At 37.2% G+C, this 21978-nt stretch overlaps 1 protein-coding gene across 1 annotated transcript; it reads right to left on the reverse strand.

Moving 5' to 3' along the window:
• Positions 1-297: 297 nt before the first annotated feature.
• On the reverse strand, positions 298-21978 carry NUP107 (nucleoporin 107). Its single transcript, XM_058805070.1, has 28 exons — positions 21890-21978; positions 21082-21167; positions 20004-20093; positions 19153-19268; positions 18171-18306; positions 17551-17654; positions 16931-17058; positions 16531-16579; positions 15228-15299; positions 14660-14748; positions 13795-13873; positions 12725-12838; positions 11754-11844; positions 10535-10611; positions 9979-10038; positions 9493-9638; positions 9332-9380; positions 8166-8235; positions 7600-7718; positions 5934-5972; positions 5353-5503; positions 4246-4352; positions 3209-3311; positions 2870-3030; positions 2552-2677; positions 1769-1882; positions 1318-1485; positions 298-626 (listed from the first exon to the last, which is right to left on the reverse strand). The coding sequence occupies exons 1-28, from the start codon at positions 21895-21897 to the stop codon at positions 519-521; spliced, it is 2760 nt and encodes a 919-aa protein (XP_058661053.1). The 5' UTR covers positions 21898-21978; the 3' UTR covers positions 298-518.

Raw genomic sequence — 21978 nt, forward strand, 5'->3', positions numbered from 1 at the left:
AATTCCTTCATGTACAGCAGAACAGGACAAGGCTGCCTTCTCTTCTGAAGGGCTGGAAGTAACCCCTCACTTTTGCTTTTTGGTTTTCCTTTCCTCCAGTGTGTCCCTTTTCCTTCTCCCCTACTTTCTCCATACACCTTCTGGCAGTCTCACTTTCCTTCCCCCTGTATCCATGCAGTCTATGGGCAGCCTTTGTGGCATGTAGCAAATAAATTAAGGAGGTTCATACAATCACCAAATTTATATAATGCTATTTTAGATTAGAATGAACAAACATTTTCTCTTTTTCAAGCACTTTTATTAGGAAAAAAAATATGAAAAAGGTTGTGTAACAAATAACATTCTGAAGTTGGTCATACTTTTTCAAGTTTAAATTGAAATCTGAAAGTTGGGGTTTTTCACCCTACGCGAAGACAACACTTTGTCCAAGTAATGATTCTGTTGGGGTCTTTTGTTTGTTTTTGTTAATAACCAGAATGTCCATGCTCAGAAGTTTTTGAAAGTATCTGCATGAAAACTTATGACTGAATTTCATATCCCAAAGGATCAAGATCCTGGTCCAGAAGTATCAGAGAAGATTCCCTCAGCTTCTGTAGAAGCTTTCGGAGTTCTTCTTTTGAAAACACCTGAGAATAAATAATTAAAAAAACAAACATCATAAAGTTATATTTATTTGCAATGAATAGCACTGATAAAAAAAGTGGTGGTTAATTAAGTTGCTATTTTTCTATTTGATTATTTATTTCTATTTAAGATCATGTGATCATCAGGCATTTCAGAAGGACATTAAGTAAGGCATGGGAGGTTAGACACAGCATCCAAAACCTGAACAAAGGCTCAAGATAGCTCTGTCTCATTCTGGGGGTGTTTTTAGGCATTTGGAGGCAAAGATGGTCATGACTAAACCAAATGCTCTAAAGCAAAACCTGCATATATAGTGTTTGAAATGTAATGGAAATAAAGAAATCAATTACAATACTACAGCTAAATTTAGAATCACAGAATCATTTGACTGGTAAAGACCTTTAAGATCACGAAGTTAAAATTCAATAGCCCCCATCCAAAAACTAGTAATTGCAGTACTCAGAACTGGTTGTAAGAACACTGGTCATTACCCCCTATATTTCAAAGTTAACTCAGATTCCTTAAGTCATAACACAAGGAAACCTTTTACTACTGCAGTGAATGGGAAGCGATCAAGAAACTTATGATGCTAAGGAACATATGGTGTCTTCCTCCCTATATAGAAGCTTTTTCCACAGGCAGCCCACAGAGCTTTCAGTGTAGGCCAGGCTGCTGCAGCCCTGCCCAGCTCACCGTGTAGAGCTTGTGGCGCTCGGAGGCGACCATGTCGGCGAGGCGCAGGCACTCCTGGTGCTGGCCCGTGCTGTGCAGCACCGTGTGCAGCAGGAAGCACATCATGGGCAGGCACAGCTTCCGCAGCAGGCTCATCTGGTGCGCGCGCTCCGGGTCCTCCTCGGCGTCCTTACCAGGGCAAAGTGACATGTCAGTGGTAGGAAAACGGACCTTTCACAGGCAGCTCAGCATAACCACGCAGTTGGTGCTGTCAGAGGCAGACAATGGCCTCGGCAGCCTGGAGGGGACTGTCAAGTGTGATCTGCATGGTTACTCAGGGAGCAAGCTCTAAATGCTCACAGCAAGGCCAGAGCCAATTGAACAGGAGCACATGAAACTAAATGTCACAAAGGTACAACTACATGTGATCTGTGCTTTGTGGTCTGCGTCATGACATAAAAATTCATTTTACCTCTCTGACATCAACCATCCATCCTCCATCAACAAACAGCAACACATTGTACATTTTCTCCTTAACATCAGCTGTAAGAGCATCCAACAGGCCTTTCCAAATGCCATAATCCATCTGGCAAAGAAACAAAAAATAAACTACTGCAGAACAGGATAATTTCCAAGGCTATTTTAAAACAGACTGCAACAGGCAGTGCAGCTCCAATTCAAATTAGAATCTTCAGTCAGTGGCTAAAACTTAAAGCCTGCTGCTCGCAACTATTTCCATCCTTTCTTAATGCCCTGTCCACAGTTAGACAGGTTGTTCAGAAACAAAGTCACGAGAGGAAGATAATTTTAAACAACCTATTCTGCCAAGCTTATAAAACAAATGTTTATGTTAACTGAATAGGGTATATTTTTACTGACCAGACCTGCAAAAAAAACTTTAATCAAAACATAACTGCAGCATCTTTTAGAAAACAGAAGGTGATAATACTTAATAGAGTTAATAGCAAAATCAAGTGCTCACATTCATTAATAACACTGACAATCAACACACGATAATATTTACTATTACAATATTTTATGTAAATAAAGTAAAGCTGAGTTATTAAAAAAACAGAATTTATTGTGCAGTTGCCTTATAATTCTGTTGTCTCATACTCTCTCAACATAAAAATAGTTTATAATAGAGTCCTTAAATAATATGAAATAGCAGTCTTCTACTTTCTTTCATTGAACTAGACTGCCTCTAAAGCAAGAACATAAAAGTTTACAGTAAATAAGATGGACTTCCACCTACCTCATACTTCTTTTCTTTATGTTCATGGGCCACTTTTTCAGTGAAACTTGCTTGTGGTAACAAAGACGGCTTCTGTGGAGCTGAGTTCATGTGTTTAAACCATTCATTAAAGGTTTCATGGGCTTCCTGGATTGCAGTGGAAACAGTGTTTGGGTATTTTTGACTCATCTAATAACCAGAGTGTCATTGCATGCACAGGTTTAATGAATCAAAGAATCAGAAGTTAAATCAAATGGACAAAGCTAAAGTTTCATTACCAAGGCAAAGCCACCAGTACTTCTAAACAATAACTTGGAATATTGCATATTTGAAACTCACCAAATATGCACGAATACATAAGTGTTCCCGGATAGCATTGTCATCTTCAGCTGGAAGCGGAGTATCCATTCCCTGTTCCTCCCACTGGTTATATATTTCTGCTATGGAGTCTTGGGGAATCTTCACAAACACATCTTTTGCAGCTTCATGTTTCTTGGATGCTATGAGAATGTGAACTGGGTATCAGAGCTTTGCAATTTCCATACCTTATCTTCTTAAGCTGGCAAACCCATGCTTTTTAATAGACTAGATCCAGTTATATCAAATGTACTGCCAAGAGCCAATGAGAACAAAACCAACATTTAAAAATAAGTCTACAATATTTGTGAAGCTTAGTACCCAAGAACTTCCTCATGATTGCATTGCTTTGTTTAAGTGCTTCTGCCCTCTGTGCAGGATCGAATACGAGCCAGTCAATTACATCTATTTTCAGCTGATCTGCCTGTAAAAAACAACACAGAGATTCATCACCATTTCAAGCACACAGCTGATGCAACACACATTACATCTGGTCAGGGAAATACACAAGTTTGGAAAGCATTGCAACACAGTAACAAGGATCACTTTATTCAAAAGGCTAGAAAACCTCTGCCATCTGGAATAATTAAAAAAAATTAATTTCTAAGTGTTCTCAAGATATTCAGAGCATCATCTCTCAACATTTTTTATGGATTATGATGCGTTTTTCTCAATTTTTAATACAAATACACTGTACCAATATGGTACATTTATGGAGCTCTTGCTATAATCTTCAGGGGCGCCATCAGCCTGCAACCACAGTTTTCCAACTCCTGTTAGATAAACTACCTTTTTGTCTTAGGGAGCTTAAACTTTGTACTGAACAGCAAAAACATTACCACAGTTTTGCAAACCATCAGTTCCTTTCTAAGCAGTACTTTGAATAGAGCCTATTAACATTACCTTGCTGTCCCTAAAGCACTGAGTTGGATCCAAACAATGCTCAAGAGCAGTGACAAGGAAACTGTCAGCAAAAGCAGTGTTTGCTGTAGCTAGAAATGCCACTTTGGCATTTTAAAAGGTACATCTCAGATTCAAAGTACTAATCTTCATAAACTGCAGAGGCTACAACAACACCCTACTCCCAGCTACAGCATAGGGTGCTGCAGTCGTTTCAAGGGTCTTATCTTCACCTAATGTTTGTATACAGGTAAGCACACACCCAAAGAGCAAGGAAAAGCAGAAACAGAGTTACTTATTTGTGCACTGCCCTCACTTGGTCACATGGAAAGTGCATTTCCCTCACAGGCTATTTCAAGGCAATTTTCACCATTGTTGAAAGAAAAAGATGGCTCATAGATGGTCAGAGACTCCACAGCTGATTGCAAACTGGACTATGTGCTCTGTAAAGCACTCACCTCTGTTGTGCCTGTGTCCAGCACGTGGTCGTGGTGGCTGAACTCCCCGGCATCCTTCTTGCGGATGTTTTCAACAACGGTTTTTGTTATGGTTGCAACGTCCAGACCTGAGTTAAAAGTGAACTGTGTAAGAACTATCATGAATTCAAACTTAACACAAATTGAATTTCAGATTCCAGTTGTTCATCTTATTCCTTACTACTGGTAATTCTTATCAGTCTGTTCAAACACATACTGTCAGAATAAATTACAAGCTTTTGCGGTATCTCATTTATTGCAGATATTTTACAAGAATGAGATTTGATATAATACAGAATACCAAATATAAGACAACCAATAAGTTCTTCAATCTGTGCTGAAGACAGCATATAGATATATCTGCAAAGATCACTGATTCCTACAATTCTGACAGCAAGACTATGATTTGACAAGATTGTACCAGGAAAAGCTCAGAATAGTTCTTTTACAGATGCTTAAGCAGGATATGTTATTTTTGAAACCTTAGCTGAGTTTAAAAGAAAATGATTGAAAAATGACTGAAGAGAAGTTAAGACATGAAATCTGCAGGAAATCTGCTTCTTTGTACATTCTGAGTTAGCACAGAGGCATTATCAAGCAATGGACAGTGTGCTGCTTCATTGTAATCCCCTTCTAGTTTCATGTACAGGCCCTGAAGGAAGTTTACAATTAATGCAAGAAAGTTACCATGGCTAAGAACAAGCACTATAAATTGGACAAAAAATTTAAGATACTCATAACCTTCCTAAAGCCACAAATAAAGTGTGCATTTTTATAATTAGTTCTCTGAAATAATATGAACATGTCAAGTTTCAAAGCATACATTTGAGATAGACAGCTGACTTTTACTTCCTGGTGTATTTGGACATAACCAGAAGCAGTGATATTTAGTTTAATTCCAGGTTAATGAAAACACACCTATACACCTACTTGAAGAAGTGATCAGAAATTAATTTTATTTATCTGAAAAAAAAAAAAATAGGGGACGGAAAGAGTGTCATATTCATAGATAGGTTTTAGAGCAAAAACTACTGAAAGACAAAATAACTCAGGATATAAAATGATAATTGGATTATCAGAGTCTCTCACCTGCTTGTTTTGCTAACTCCAGGCAGTGGTGGCGTTGATCGCTCTCAGTAACATCTTCAAGGAATAAAGCGTACTGAGCCACAGCGAGCTCTGGGGGCAGGTGGCTGACATAAAAGGCTATTAAATCTGTGTGCTTCTCAGACACCAACCTCTGCACAGTATGAACCAAACACACAGAATGAGAAGCACATATGTAAGAAGCAAATATACAGAAGATATCCACTGATATATAAATATATTTACAGATATGCATACTATATTCCTTGGTGTAAACACCAAAGTGCTTACACTTAGGCAAAAACATGTACTGGGTACACCCAAAAACGTGTAACCAATTTCTGATTAATTTATTCTGACACAGGAAGATTCCACTCAACTTCTAAACAAGGATCAATACAATTGTCTCATTTAAGAACTGCAGACAGAGAATTTGTGTATTAGGCAAGCTTCCATGTATCTCCTGAGAAAAGAGCATTAGCTGCATCATAGCTCTTATCATCCTGTAACCTTAAGTCTGCTTTTCTTCCTCCTTTACATCTAAATCACATCAGAGAAAACAAACAATATTTCTGAAAGCTTACCTGAATGTACGTCTTCAGGACTTCAACAGAAACTTCCTCCTTATTGCAAACAAATACAAATTCAATTTTAAATCAGATAATGTGGAAAATAAAATAAAAGATACTTGACAGGCTATCACTATTAGAACAGACACAAGGTTATTTGCCTATTCCTGCTTCAGTAATCTACACAAACAGGCTCAACTGGAAGAACTGTTTCTCTTGGAGCATGATTAAAAAAGCATGTCTTCTGATTCAAAGATTTAGTGTTCCAAAGATTTTCTTTTTCGGCAACTGGATAATACAGCCTTTGATCTAAGTGGAATGTTACTTTTTACAGGATTTTAAAAACTTTCTATTTTACCGTGTATTTTAAATTAATCACCAAAATGTCAGGTACACAGATTACTACCACAGTGTAATACATGCTCTGTTTTATTATGGAAAATGATAATGTAACAGGGTATAAATATCACCTGATTCATCTGGCATAGCCTATACTAAACAACCACTATAGGCTGAGCACCTGAAACTGCTTTAGCCAAGACTCAAGTGTTTGTTGCTGTCATGAATTATAATTTTAATTTTATATGTGTAAATTGAAGACCTTCATGTAAGAATTTACCTATATGAGCTGTATACAATCAATATATAATAAACATCATAAAAGCTTGCATTTCTGCCTCTTCCCCATGAAGTCTACTGAGGGTTGACTGAGTAATCATACAATAAATTCATCTACTCTAAAACTGTAAAGGCAGAATCAATTGTTACAAATTCCCACAATGGAATTAATGTTGGAAATTACATGATTTTTGTCCCCTCTGTCAAGCATATGCTAATGGCTAGTTCTACTGCACTTCAGCTTAAACACCTACTCCATAAAATTTTGAGTCTGGCTAAAAAATTAATATGTATACATGTACACACATACACACACACACATTCCTCTTATTTAGTTAAATGTTAACTGACCTCAAAACAGATTTCCACAAGGGATTCAAGCAATGATTGCAAGTATGAATAAACAGTAACTCAGAGCTGTATTTAAATCATCTAATGAAAACACATATTTGTGTTTTCCCAGAAGAGGTTACATTCAGAAACTTACTTGACACATAACATCTTCTAAATTTTAAAATAGAAAAGGAGAGCCCCAAATTATTTGTGACATTGTCCAAAATGAGTAACTACAGCTATGTGACCCCTCTGTGTATTTAGCATAAATAGGCCAAATAGGTAGTAGGCTATGCCTTCTTTATACTTGGAGATAATAAGAAAGTTGCAGCTGGTACTAATTACCTCAAGCAGAAGCATTTATGAGCTTACAGCAGCAATAGGTACTGTTTCAGCAACTGTCTATAAGAACAGGTTATATTTAAGACATCTTGGCTACTATGAATAAGCCTAACATGAAGTTTGACCAAGGACCTTCTCAACAAAGGGTTTCTGAGTAAAATCTACCATCCTCAAAACCCAGTTTTTAAGCTCAGCTGGAAGGGAGGAGGATGCTCTTTTCTCCTTTAGGCTCCAAGATCAACAAATACACTATTGAAGCATGCAGCTCCTCCTCAGCCTGGCAGTAATTTACCATCATTCTATGTTGTCCTTGTACTTGCACAAAAGAATTTCTACTTCCAAGACTGGCCACTGCTTGTGACAACAAATCAAGTACAAGTGAACTGACCTTGGTCTGCATACCCAAAGTGCGGAAAAACAGAATAAGATGTGTCATGAAACGAAGGAGGTGTCCTGGGAGCACACTTCTGTCCTTGGAAAGCCACCTGCTGACTTCCTCCATCAAACCTATAACCACCAAGGAAATGTCTGCATTAGCCATATCATGGAGAAAAGGAAAAAAACACCCAAGAAATATTTCCAAATTATGCATTTATTCAACAAATGTAATTTAGTCTCAGAAGTCCAACAAAACAGAACAGCAACAATTGTGGAAAGATGTAGCTGTTTGGCTTAAAAATGTACTGCATGTATCCCATCATTTCTCAGAAGTTATAGCTACAGTCTGGCATGTATCCTGACACATCTACACGATTTCATTACTTCTTTGAAAACTACCTTGCAGGTCAAACTGCTCCTACAGTTCTTGATTAGAGTACAGCTTTAAGGCAGAGCTTGCCTACTGTGTGCTTCTAAAAATCCATTCATATAGAAGTTTCTGGAAAGGTTCCTCAAAATAATGTAGTCAGTTAACAATAAAAAAAAAAAAAAAAAACACTTAAGAGAAATGCTTACCATCCACATCTCCAAGTATAATGAATTTCTGAATCACATGATAGTGTTCTTGATTCTCCTCTATAACCCTCTGGAGACAAAAAAAAAGAAAATTCAAACTTTGAATAAATCTTCTAGCATAATGTATGAAGAAAACAAACTTATAAATAAAGCAAAGGTTCCTCAGGGGAAAAAAGCTATCTTATTTCAAAGGGTATCCTTCATAAAGAGCAAGAGAAAAGGCACTTGCTGTCTCTGCATCAAATTACAAGAACACTGACAAACTAAAAGAAAGAACTGGAATATAGATCTGTGCAGTTAATACTTTCATGGAAAACTGCCAACTCCAAGGGCTTTTTGCTCTGAAGAGGAGAACAAACAATGATGTTACAGATCAGATCCACAAAAAGCACAGAAGAAACAACAATGTGTATAAATCCTTAAAGAAAAGGCCTGTGAAAGTTACTTCAGGAAGAAATTCCACCCTCTCCCCAGAGGAATCAACACATTAATGCATGAAATGCAATCCAAATCTAAATTTGCTTTATGGTGAGGATTGCACTATGTTGCAAAGGCAAATACAGCTGGGTGTATCTGTAGCTGACTGCATGTCTTTGTCTTGGCAATATGATAAATGCTATGTGTCCATTCCATCATATAAATGTAACTGTAGTTTCAATTTAATCACTGCAAAATAACCTTTAAGTTTTGTATCCCCATCTTACACGAACTGAGTATTTTGGGTGCTAAAAATAACAAAGAATCACAGTCTAAGCAAATATGCTTTTAAATTTTGAAAGGCCTGTTCTAAAATATGCACACAAATCTCCTATGAAGAAAATAGAATGAAATCGATTTGGAACATTTTACTGAAGTGTTGATTTGTCTGTCTGCTTTGTATGTCTGACAACATTTGACAGCCATCTATTTCTTTAGCACACCCAGCTAGTTTGGCAGATACAGGGCAGGGCAACATAATACCTGCATCACTTTCACTCTTAAGGGTGTAGCATGAAGAAAAATCTATTTGAATTTGGAAATCACACTATTTTGGGGATAGAAAACATGAAACAAATTAGTCATTGTGCATATTTGAGCATTTCACTAAAGAGTGAAGTAAAAAGTAGAACCCAGTGAATAACTAAAAATGGTAAGCAGTGAGGAGAAACATGGCAATTACTACATACCCTTTTGTCTGTTGCCTGAAGTTCTTCAAAAACTTTTTCTGAAGTCCAGCTTCAAAGCAAGGGAGAAAAGACAAAAAATGTTACCTTGAATAATTCCACAGAGATTCCATACAGGATACTTTGTTGAGTGTAGCAGCAGCATCATTTCACTTGAAACTTACTTTGTTTCTAAGTAATCTCTAGGGAGCTCTTCCATCTCCTCTGCAGTTACTACTGAGGTTCGTATTTCCTGCTCAACAAGAGTGTCCACCATGACCCTGAAGTATGCCCAAACAGTGTCTTCCCAGGTATCACAAACTGGAAGAAGCTACATAAAAAAGAGTAAAAATTATCAAGAGATGGAGAAACACCAGAACCCAAACAGAGCAACTATAATTTAGGATCAGATTTTCAGGCATCATAGCAGTGTAGTAACCACCTTAAACAGCAGCCTTTCCTTGACTGAGAAGTCTGTAATATATTTAATTAAGACATGTCAGTACTACAAAGAGCATGTCTACTAAAGCAATGTTTGTTATTGTTCTGTTTCCTAGATCTTTAAAAGTACAGAAACCAGTAACTGCAATATTTCTGATGATATCACTGTCACATATGAGAATAGAAATGCACAACTACCAAACACTGTTTATTTAGGATGCTTGACATACCTGTTTGAGGTTTCCACTCAGGGCTGCATAGATTGCTCTTTCATATCTATTAAACTGCTCCTAAGAGAAACAGTAAAAACACCCAAACTTTAAATTACAAAGCAATTAAGTTTTCTAGTCACTTTACATTTTATTAGAGATTAATTCATTGCAAAATGTTCCATCTAACAGATTCCAAGTAAAGTTGGAAAATCCAAAATAAGAAAAGCAAGTGACACTCCCTTCACTAGCATCCTCTTGTAACTTAACTGAAAAATTTACATTGACCTGGAAAGAAAGCAACATTTTCTTTCCCATTCAATTAAGTCAAGATGAAAGTCAGTGTCAGTGGTTTTACTTTCAACCAGAAAAAAGGCAGACGCTTCCTGCAAAAGTGATGTTGATTATGTAGACTTCTCATAATGCATAAATATGGTATTTCAGAAATCCTCTTAGAAGCATTAATTGTGAATCCTCTGAGCAGCACAGAGCGGCTGTGTTTACTTAAAATCCCATTTCAGAGTTCAGAAAAGTTCAAATTTATGTATTAACAGAAAACATAGCAGCATTGTCTTACCTCTTCAGCCATGCGCCAACAACTAATTTTCCAAATGCACCTGTATGGATTGCCTTCAACAGGCTCCAGCTCTTTTCCTACATGCAAAGAGTAATTAAAACAAAAAGGAAAAAAAGATAGGGAAAGGAAAAAGAGAGAAAATGTTATTAAAAAAGGAAAATCCAGTAACGTCTAAAAGCCGATAAAGTCTATTTTCGTTTCATAGCTCAACTTCAATCCCTTTAGAACTCTTCCTAAAGCATTTTGATGCTTTTGACTGGACTGCAAGATGGCTTTTCTGGCTAGTTGGGTGAATTGCATCTATAAGTTACAGTAATTTAAATACTTGGCTGCTATCTAGCTTTTTAAAAAAAATGGTTTTGGCTGTAACATAGCTACAGTGTCTACATATGAAAAACAGCAAAGTTAAGGGGAAAAAATTATATCTTAATCAAAGCTTCTTAAAAATGTCACTGCTTCAGTGCTGCTATTTTGCATGTATCGCCATGGACATTTATACTCATGTAACAACAGCTTAGGTAGGCAGACTTAAAAAAAAGCTAGGACAGTGGTGTGGCATGCAGATAAAAGCTACAGGCTATCAGGATTTGAAAAGAAAGAAATCATTAAGCCTTCCACACCCAGCTATAAACAACATTTAGACTCATTCTTGAATTCCTTGCTAAATCCTGCAATGTACTGAACACAAGAGAAGCAAGGTACTGTGTTATAAATGGGGAACCATGTGCAAGGAACCAAGGAGAAAGGTACTTTACAATTTACAATTTTAAAAGCATCTCTTTCTCCTGCATTTACATTTGCTGAACTCTAGTCCTACTACACCTTTCTGAAGCTGGGTATATCATCCAATTTGAGTTTGTAAGCAACAAAATGTCTGCTAGGTGGCATAAGCCAGATGTTAAGAAAATACAAGACCCAATTTATTGTATGGAGGTGGAGAAGATCTGTACAGACCTCTGAGACATCTACTTCCTAACAATTATGTCTGACTTTAAGAAAGGAAGTGGCTTTAACATGTGTAGATGGATACAATGAATTCACTTTCAACTAAAATAATTTCATGTTAGTTTTTACATGTTCAACAGATATGGTAAAAAATTCCAGACATCAAGAAAGGCTCATCTGGTGAAAATAAAGAGCTATTTCTCTTTGCCACAAATAGATACTATTAGATCTTAGTATTTTTATATCTGTCTCAAATGCACTTTGGAGCAGATACCTCCATTTATGTTAGGATCATGATACAATTTCCAGCCTTCCAAAGTTGCAGCTCTCCAGGCCTGACCACATCGTTTGCATAAGCGCTGTGCCTGAAAAATAACACATTTTCTCAGCAACACACTTCAAGGTAAGAAAACCTCCAGCTGCTTCTTTAAAAATGAGAATATTATTAAAACAGTTAATTTTATAGAGATACTTCTACGTGAAAAATAAGCACAGAGGATCTTAAACTCAAAACAACTGAAAGATTTCAAAGCAAATGTCATCCTTTATTCACCTTCCGTCAGTATTTACAGCAATGTAAGAAATGTGCTGTAGCCTCGTCTTTGTTAGCTAAACAGCTGTTATGCATCATTTTGGTAAGTCTAGTGTAAAGCACAGCCCTTTTGCTTATATGCTTAATTGTTGTCTTCATGTTGTCTACTTTCCTAGTTCACTCAGCCTTTCCAATCCCAACTGGAGCTGCAAATCTGTACTCACAATGCCCTGCTGCAGCAGTATGCTCATGTTCCATACCATCAGAAAATGAATATATGTGCACCATATTGGAACAGAATATGAGCAAATACCCATAGTTCTCACTTAAGGTCTTTGGCACGAGAATCTCAAATCCCCTTTCCTCCCCATTACTCAAATGTCATTATGTATACACACCTGATAATCCATTGATGATTAGGGACACAATTAGGAAGCCCTTTAAAGCATTCTGTCTGTTTGTCTTGGCAGTATTTAGTATCAAAACACAACAGTGAAAAAACATCATCAAACAACCCAAACACCCAAAACTACATTTTTTCCATAACACCTATGCTACACCCAAAATTATTTAACTAGAGCAAGTTTAATTACAATGCTAATTTGGCAGTCAGTATTGACAACAAATTGAAAACTGAATCACTACAAGCCAAATTTAAACAGACATTTTAGTACACAGCTTATTTGCTTTTACTTCATTAAAGCTTACACTACCTCATCTGTCATTCCTGCTCTGATGAGAGTGAAGAGATACTTCAACAACCTTGCATCATCTTCTTGGTCCAAATCATCAAGTGGCAGTTTCTGTCGAATAGGAGCATCTGGATCCTGCAAGGAAAAAAGGCATCACTCAACCTACACAACAGATGTCATCACATCTATACAATACCTATATGTCTCTTCCATTAACATCCTGCCCTGTTTTATAATTTGGAGTCACTTTTTCATGTTGGCACAATAATCTGTACAACTCATGTAATATTGAGCATGATACTTCTGTTTTTCCTCTAATTTCTCTTATTCCTCTTCTGTCACTGTTCCTATCAAGAGTCAATGCAAATAATTTACTCCACTGCCTTGTTTTTTGCCCCAAATTTCTTATCTTCCAGCTCTTTGCACCTTCAAACATCCTTTGTTCTTCTATCTGCCTACCAGACTGTTTCTCCTCCTTCACCTTCTATCTGAGAAGGATTTTCACAACAGTTGCACTTGCTTCTATGTAATCCAAAGAGATTTTCCAAAGCCAATCAATACCTCAGATCACTCCCCAATTGAATTAACCTTCTATGGCTGCTTTACTGTCATTGAGGCAGCTTATCACCTTGCTCTAATGGACAGCCCTTTCTTTCCTTGACTTCTCTCCTACTAGCTTTTATTACAGAGCTCTCCAAGTACTGCACTAGGACTTGGTTTTATTGTACTTGTTACTGCATAAAGACAACACTCCCTTATCTGCAAGGGCTCCCCAAAGAGTTTTATAAGCTTTTCTGCTTAGGAACACAGGTTTGTTGTAGTCATAATAAAGCCATTACTTTGCCAAACAGATCACAAGTACTTGTGTGGGTGGTGGGGTTATGGAAGTGACTGCTGAAAGAAAACACAAGTCCACAGTGATCCATAAAAGAATTTTTGAGGTGCCCTGCCTCACAATTTCTGCAGCCATTTTTAGATACTACAATTACTTTTAGAAAGCACAACTATCTAAGAATTGGTGGCAATCTGTGAAGATAGCATATTTCTCTAGCCCATTTTGAAGCCAAGCTTTATTTTCATATAATACTTACCAACTCTGTCACCAGAGGACGAGAACTTCCCATGTATGTACTTGACTGTCGCTGCTTCAGGGCGTGTAGTGTGTTATCCCTGAAAGCAGCGAAATGTTTTACAGAAAAATTACTTTTATAGCCAGCATCTTTGAGTAACACAAATATTGAAAGACATATTTTGTTACATAGAGTATGTTTACAGAACAGACACTTGGTTTAGCTGATATATCCATGGTCTCTGCTAGTGTTGTGAAAACATACATTTCACAAGTACAATATTAGAATTAATGCACATATATTTGATTTCTTTCAAAAGCATCCATTATTTCAATCATTCATAAATTCCACTAGTAACTGACTTCTGCAGAAGCAGATTTTCCCATTATCATTACTATAAAGTCAGTCTAGGGCAGAAATTTAACTGAGGATAAACACATAATTCCAAAAGCCTGTATTCACCAGCCATTAAAAGCAGGTTAACTCTAGGCATCTAGCATGGAAGGTAATCTTTGGTCCATTCTGCCATAAAACCCATCAGTGATAATACAGGTGACAATAATGGCTTCTGGTGAAGGGTAAATGACACCAAGTGATTAAGAACTTGGGCAAAAACTAAAGCCAAACAAAGATTAAATTACAATGGTTTGATGGTTTTTCCTTTAATTTTTGCCACCCAAAAGGCATTAACTGACTTGTGAGATTTACTTCAGTGGATGGGTAAGAAGTCTCAATGTAAGAATTAAAAGAAACATGTAAGAATTAAAAGAAAAGAAGTGAGTGAAATGAACAACCTAAAAGACCACTTCTTTTCAAGAGTGATTCTGTGACTGTGAATTTTATGCTTGATGGGAAATGTATATAATCAAAGAAGGTCTGAACTCACCAATATACTGTTTTTGCATAAAACTCAATATTATCGGAGAAGTCCCCAATTTCATCCTTAGCAATGCTCTCTAGCCAATCCACCACCAGCTGGAATAAAATTAAATTGCATTTTTAAAACAAACATGTAACAAATAATACATTTACTACTTTCCTCTCCTCTCTGGATCCACTTGTTTTCTAAGCAGCAACCAAAAGGCTGACAGATCCAGAAGACTATTCCACTTGCATTCTAAGTATCCAAAATGAAGGTGGTTGGCACTTTATGACTGTTTCTCAGTGGATACTGCAGTTTAATACAGTGCTACTTAACAGCTTATCAATCACCATCAACAGTAACAGATGCTGCAAATGGGAACAGCTCCCAGCCTTTCATCCTCTGCAGAACAGCCAGAAAAATCCTTCTCATTTCAGCAACTAAGGAGCACCATTTTTATGCATACAATTCACACACACTTGAGTGAATGTTAAAAAAAAGTATCAGAAACAATCCCCAAAAGTGCACAGAGCATTAGTATTATGAACATTTAATCTATTTTCATTCCCATATTAAAAACTTTCCATCATACCTGACTTTGTCGAACAAGAGAATCTTTCTGAAACAAGTTGTCTACAGTAGTTTTTTCACTAGCAGTTAAAGCCTATGTAAGAAAAAGCTGATTATTACTTCATGGAAAATAAAATTTCCGCAGAAGCAGAAATACCAACTCGAACACATACTAATTCAGAAATTTGCTACAAGTTCAGTATGCTGTATTTCCCCTCCCCTCCCAATGTATCAATGCCTTATACATTATTTTATTTGATCATTTACATCCAGTTACACTGAAACCATAAAAATGCGACTTAGAATATAATTCACAAATTATATTCTAAGACCACAAGTAGAAAGATTCCACACAGTAGATTGATTCCTTGACTGCCAGCATATTATCTTAAATCCCATTTGCTACCTCAAATTAAAAGAAAAAATAACTTTTCAATGTCATATACACATTTAACAACAAAAAGTGTGAAAAACAAAAAAATACCAACCCCAGAGCCCTGATCCTTCTATTTGATCTCCTGCATTAATTTAGCTTTCATTAGACTTTCAATAAAAAGAGAACAGAAGATGTGCCTTCCTAAAAAACAGAGGTAGGAGGAAACTGGGTATTTTTGGCACAACAGTGATTAACACTGACAACTTAGCAGTGGGAATTGTAGAGGAAGCTATTTTGTGACTGAGAAGAAAGATCTGCAATCATAAATTTTACAAAGGCAGAGTCACTTTACTTATTGTTTTGTTTTCCTAAGCATATTCTGGCAGCAAAGGCTGGAAGCACTGTATTGACATAGACAAGATGACTACAGCTCTAACATGAATGCTAAAAAATTTGGATTTCTCTTCAGGTAAATTGGAATCAGGACTGCAAAGGCTAGACAGCTAGAGACCACATTCTTCTTTTAAGCAAAGCAAAACTATCTCTGATCTATGGGAATGTCACAGCTACTGATGCAGCTTTTAAAAATAAATAAATAGTTATTTCTAGTAAGTTTAGGGTTGCCTTGTGTAGAGCCAGGAGCAAGACTCAATGATCCTTGTGCATCCCTTCCAACTCAGGATATTTAAGGAAACAAAACAAAGAATAGTTTGCAATAATTTTTACATTAGCAATCTCTCTTTAGAATGAAACATTTAGATGTACTTTTCACAATAGATGAAATAATTTAGTAATTGTCTTGATAAAAATCAGTCTCATTTTTCACTTTTGAATTTTAAGTGACTGCCACTTTGAGATTTTAAAAGTAAAATACAAGCATGGAGCCTATATTTTGCTTATTTAGCTTCTTATATCACTTTAAAAAAATGCCAAAAGAGTCCATGCTTACAGTGATATCAAATGCAGTTTCATCTTCCAGTGCAGACTGTATTCTGTCTCTAGAAATAAAAATGCAAACCACTAAAGATTAAAACAAAAGCTGAGAAAATTTAGCAAAATGTCTATGCATAAGTGCTTAAAAAACTTTACAAAAATGTTCTTAAAAATGCTAAAAGTTGCAAAGGTAATAAGAACACTCCTATTTATAACTTTAATTTCTGTAAACAGATAATGAATAGACATATATATCAGAGCCTACTTCAATAAACAGCTCTTAAACTTAATAACAACTTAATAAACAGCTAATTAAGCTTAATTGCTTGACTCCATATTTATAAACTCCTAAAAAATTTGTCCAAGACAGTTATCTCAGTACAAAAATGCAGTAGTGTGCTTTTCTAAGGAATTACCTATAAAGTGAGGACAGCAGTCTCCATGTTACCATCTCCTGCTTGAGAAGCCACAAGACACTGGCAGTTTTGGAAAACTTCTGCTGTCCAGGAGTTGCCCGATAAACTATTTTCCCTAATATATTCACCTGAAAGAAATACATTTATACAGAGTTAATATTGCCAGAGTTAATTTTTTTGAATTTTTCTATTTTTTTCCCAAGCCATTACAGCAATCTTTTTACTATCCTGAATGTTTTCCAACAAATGGGTTTGATTACCCATTCAAATGATGATTTTATTTATAAAATAATATGATTATTTAATTTATTTACATATGAGAGAAATAAGTACATTTTAATCCATCTTATTAATAAAAACATTTATACATCTGCTAATGTTTATTGCCTCTTGACACTTTCAGTGGAACAGCAACCAGATGACAATTTTAGTATTCAGCAAGCCACACCATGGGTACTCCCATGCCAAAGCAGTGTTTGAGGAAAGTGAGATGCCACTCCATGCTAGTGTTCAGCAACTCATAAGCTGGAGTATGTATGTTAAGCACTGTGACTTCCCAGCAACACTGCCTGGGGAAGGGAATGTAAAATAAAGTAAATAAAAACTAAGTAGCTACTTACCTGACTGTTACAAATATTTTCATACTCATCCACAAGATCAAAAATGGTAGTTGATGTATGCTTCAGAAAGGAATGCAGAAAGTCAGAGTACATGCTCATAGTAGCTAGGACAAATATAAGAAGAAAGAGCCATATTAGTGAGCCACAACTTGGTAAAAAAGCCCCCACTGAAGTACAAAAACATCCTTCTGATGACATCTCAGTTTTGCAAATTTAAATGAGTACAATGATGATAGAACTATCTCATGAAGTCAGAAGCATTTTTCAGCTAAGACAGTAAGATCTACAGAAGCTATGGGCTTTCTCAGTTATAAAACTTTAGTTGTAAATATGCCACCTGCAAGAATTTCAACAGTAAACTCATTTGTGTATCTCCACAAAACTAATCTAGTTTGCTTCCCACATCACTAGAGCATCACCTTTATTCCATCAGAACAGGCTCCATAGAAAGCACAAACTCACAAAACTCCAATAAATTGGAACAGAGTAATTTTCTGAACTTTTAAAAACAGACAGAAATACCAGCAAAATAATACCGAATTTTTTTAAAAGGACACATATATTTATACCCACAAATCAGAACTGGGATCAATTAATAATAAAACTCCAGATTGTCTCACCAGCTTCGCCAGGATCATCCTCACGTAACAAGACAGCACTCATAGTGACATCTTCTGTCAGATTGGATATGTCTGCATTTACAAACATCCCTCTCTGCTGAGGCGAGAGTGCCATTGTCCAGTTACTTTCATCCAACTGAAAGCACAAGAACATACTGAAAATAAATTTTTGCCTTCTATATGAATGGTATATAAACAGAGAATCATAAAAAACTAATATTGAAATAGCTGCCTTTAGATAACGTACAACTATGCCATAAAAGTTACCAGTGTGTCTGGTTTAGGGCAAATTTAGTCACCCCAGGATACAGTGAGAGCTCTGTATACACACTGATCAACACAGAAGCTGAAAACTTATGAAGAAACAAATGGCCCGTATCAAACCACGGAAACTAAAAAGGAGAATGAATTAAAATGTAGACAGAGAAAAACACCTTAACTTCTTTAGAGTTAATTTAAAAATAAATGGAGATAAGATACTTCAGAGGTCCCTACTGATAACTTTTCCAATCAGTATTTTTCCAAAGACATTGAAGTAGAAGATAGTCAATGTCCTCTAAGAAGTCATCAGAAGGGCTTGTTCTTTGAAGTCTAAACTTCAACACTCTAGTGAAGCCTAATACTGGAGAATGCTAAAATAAGAAAAATCCCAAAGTTTTAACTTGCTAACATAAAACAATTATCTTTGAAGAATTTGTAAACAAGCACAGTCAGGATTTTTGTAGTCACAAACCGATGTTGTGAGGACTAGCTTAACACACATGGTGTATTTGGAAAGTCCTTGAAAACCTCTATTACTCCTCACTGCATCATCTCAAAGAACACAGTAATAATTAACACCAGCAGTAAACAGCAACAGCAGTACTAGCAAGATTGTACCACTCACAGTTTGTCTTTGGAGCAAACAACACAGAAACTCTGAACTTGGAGTTTCCTATGTTTCACAGAAATAAAAGAGAAAAAGATGCTCTAACCATCTTACCATTGACAGACTGCCAAAAAGTCCAGAATTTGGTAGAATAAGAGGAGATTTCCCTCCTGTTCCCAGCATGGCAGACATATCTGATGGCTTCATGGAGCTGCGATGCAATGCAGTACCTGAAAGAGAAAGAGGCTTTTCTGAAAAATATTTAAAGCTACTCTGCTCTACCCAGAAATTCCAAAAGAAATTTTTAACAGGGACTGAAGTACTTATGCAGTGCAGATAGAAGCCTGAAAACAGATTATATATATGCACCAAACAGACAACATCCCTTCAGCAACTAGAGTTCATTATAAACACATAGGAGCATAAAGAGCAGCACATCACCACTCATTCTTTCTTGGAAATTGGTCTCAAAACCCTTAAAGCAAAAGGCAGCCCAAAGATATGTCAACTAGAAAAGATTGCTCAGGATCTTGTCCAGCTTTATTTATCTCCAAGGACAGAGACTCCATAAACTGTCTGGGCAACCAGTTCTAGCATTCAACTACCATTACAGTAAAAAATAATGTGTGTTTTTTAATGTTCAAACAGAATTCCGTGTATATGCTGTTGTGCCTATTGCCTCTTGACTTTTCAGGGCACCAAGAAAAACTTGGCTCTTTTTTTACTCCCTCCCATCAAATATTTATATATATTTACAAGATCCCCCAACCTCTCTCTCAGGATAAACAATCCCAGTTCTTTTCAGTCTCTCCTCATATGTCAGATACTTAACCTACTAACCAACTTTGTGGGCCTTCACTGGATCACATCACATCCACGTCATTCTTATGGATTGTAATTAATTATTAAGTACAACCACATAAAACCTTTAACTAAATAGTAAGCAAACAAGCAAGCAGTCTTACCTGGCTGGTGAAGTAATGAATTAGGAGTTCGGGAAAGAAACTGGCTTTTGGGTGTCATGTTCCCAATGGTGTCATCCAGGGATGTAAGAACTGATTAATAAACTAGTTAAGAAACACTCTCCTAAACACACATTTGGATTTATTCTAAATGAATGGGACTACTTGGAAAGGAAAAAAATTGTAACTCAAACGTTATGAAAATTACACATCTTGTCTTTCAAAATAAAACAGTTTCATAAAATGCTTCATCACAACCTTAAAAGCTGGAGGGTTAAAAGGGACACCACAAAGTGAAGTGCAGAAATATGAACACAACAGGTCTGGGACTCCTCACAGTGGCTCAGGTCAAAGAGAATCTGCCCCATGAGGAGCTGCTTCACCCTACATCAACCATAACAAGAAAGTCTGAGCCTGAATATATTTTTTAAAATGTTCCCTCTCTCGGTTCCAGGTGCTCCATTGCTCTACTTTTCTTCTTCCCATCAGTAACCAGGTTAGGTGCTCTAGGAATGATTTACTGAGAAGCAGTTGTATAAAAGTTTCAGTAGCTTGTGCTATTAGCATTCAGAAACATTCTGATTCGTAGCCACAATATAATCAGGGCAAATATCTCACTAGCTTTATTTTAGATGCAAAATCCCTGAGAACAAGCAAATGTACTGGATTCCTTTGCTATCACAACCACGAAAATACCACTATCTTAGCTGTTAAACTACATGATAGGGGAGTTCCTTATTGTAAAAAAGCAGGGGGGGAAATTTCTATGGAATTTAAATCTATGTGTGCACACTACTCGTGCTATGACAGTGGATAGAAAGTTAAGATACACTAGATCATCATAATACTCTGGTACTACAATACCTGCAAATAAGCTTACAACCATAAAATTAAGATATAATGAAGGAAACCTATTTTTCTTTTCCAAAAGCTCAGAAATGGAGGCACAGAGCTCTCAGATAGTTCTGGGTGGAAACCCACTTGAGTTCATCGACACATGAAAATCTAAGCAGTATTAAAAATATACACACCTGGTGAACACAACAGTAAAAGATAAAAATTCTTTACAGAAAAAGGATACTAGAAACTCTTTTCTGAGAGCCTTGCTTTCGTCCAGGTCTGACCATCTCAGGATCATGGGGGGATGACATGTCTTCAAAACCATTTCTACAAAACAGCAGCACAGACCAAAAAAAAGCAAGTGAATTCAAGCAGGACATCCAAGATCTTACTGTCATTCCAAAGTAACTCCACAAGCAGGAAACTTAAAGCGTTAAGTCATCTCCAATCTTAGTTGTTATGCCCAGCTTCCTCTGCAGAAATCCAGCACTGCTTATTAGCTCAGGGAAACGAGCTTGTACGAAAACCCAGATTTTGTTCCTCCTACACCATAATAAACATTTTACTGTTAAAAAGAAAGAAAAAAAAAAAGGCTAGAAAAAGGTGCAACAGTGGGAAATTCCAATTTCGAACTGAAAAATTAATTTGAAAGAATGGCATGATATCACTACACGATTTTTTGCCCCGGATAACGCGATCAGCACAGAGCAGCAAAGCTCACGTGTTTGCGGAAGGGAAAACACCCACTCGCTCCCAGTTACTGGGAGCAGAGCAGCCGCTCCCGGTGGGCTGTGGGGACGGCGCGGCCTGGCAAAGGCCCGGCGCCGCGACCCCTCAGCAGCTCTCGGCTCCCGGTGAATCCAAAGACAAACCCAAGAAGCAACAGCCAGACTTGAAGCTCCCGGCTGACAAAACCCCTCCGGTACGCTCAGAAGCCGCTGCAGGCTCGCTGCGTTCCGCAGCCCGCACTGTGCGCACCCACTCCCGCCGCCGGGGCGCGTCTCACGGCCGGCGCGGCCCAGGCCGGGGCTCCGGCCGCCGCCCCTCACCTGTCCATGGCAGCGGCCCCGGCGCGGCTCGGCCCGGGCTCAGCCTTCCCGCCGCCGCCAGCGCCGGCCCGCGGCCCGGAAGGACACGG

The sequence above is a fragment of the Ammospiza caudacuta genome, chromosome 5 (genome assembly GCF_027887145.1).
Source record: "Ammospiza caudacuta isolate bAmmCau1 chromosome 5, bAmmCau1.pri, whole genome shotgun sequence".
Lineage (NCBI taxonomy): Eukaryota > Metazoa > Chordata > Aves > Passeriformes > Passerellidae > Ammospiza > Ammospiza caudacuta.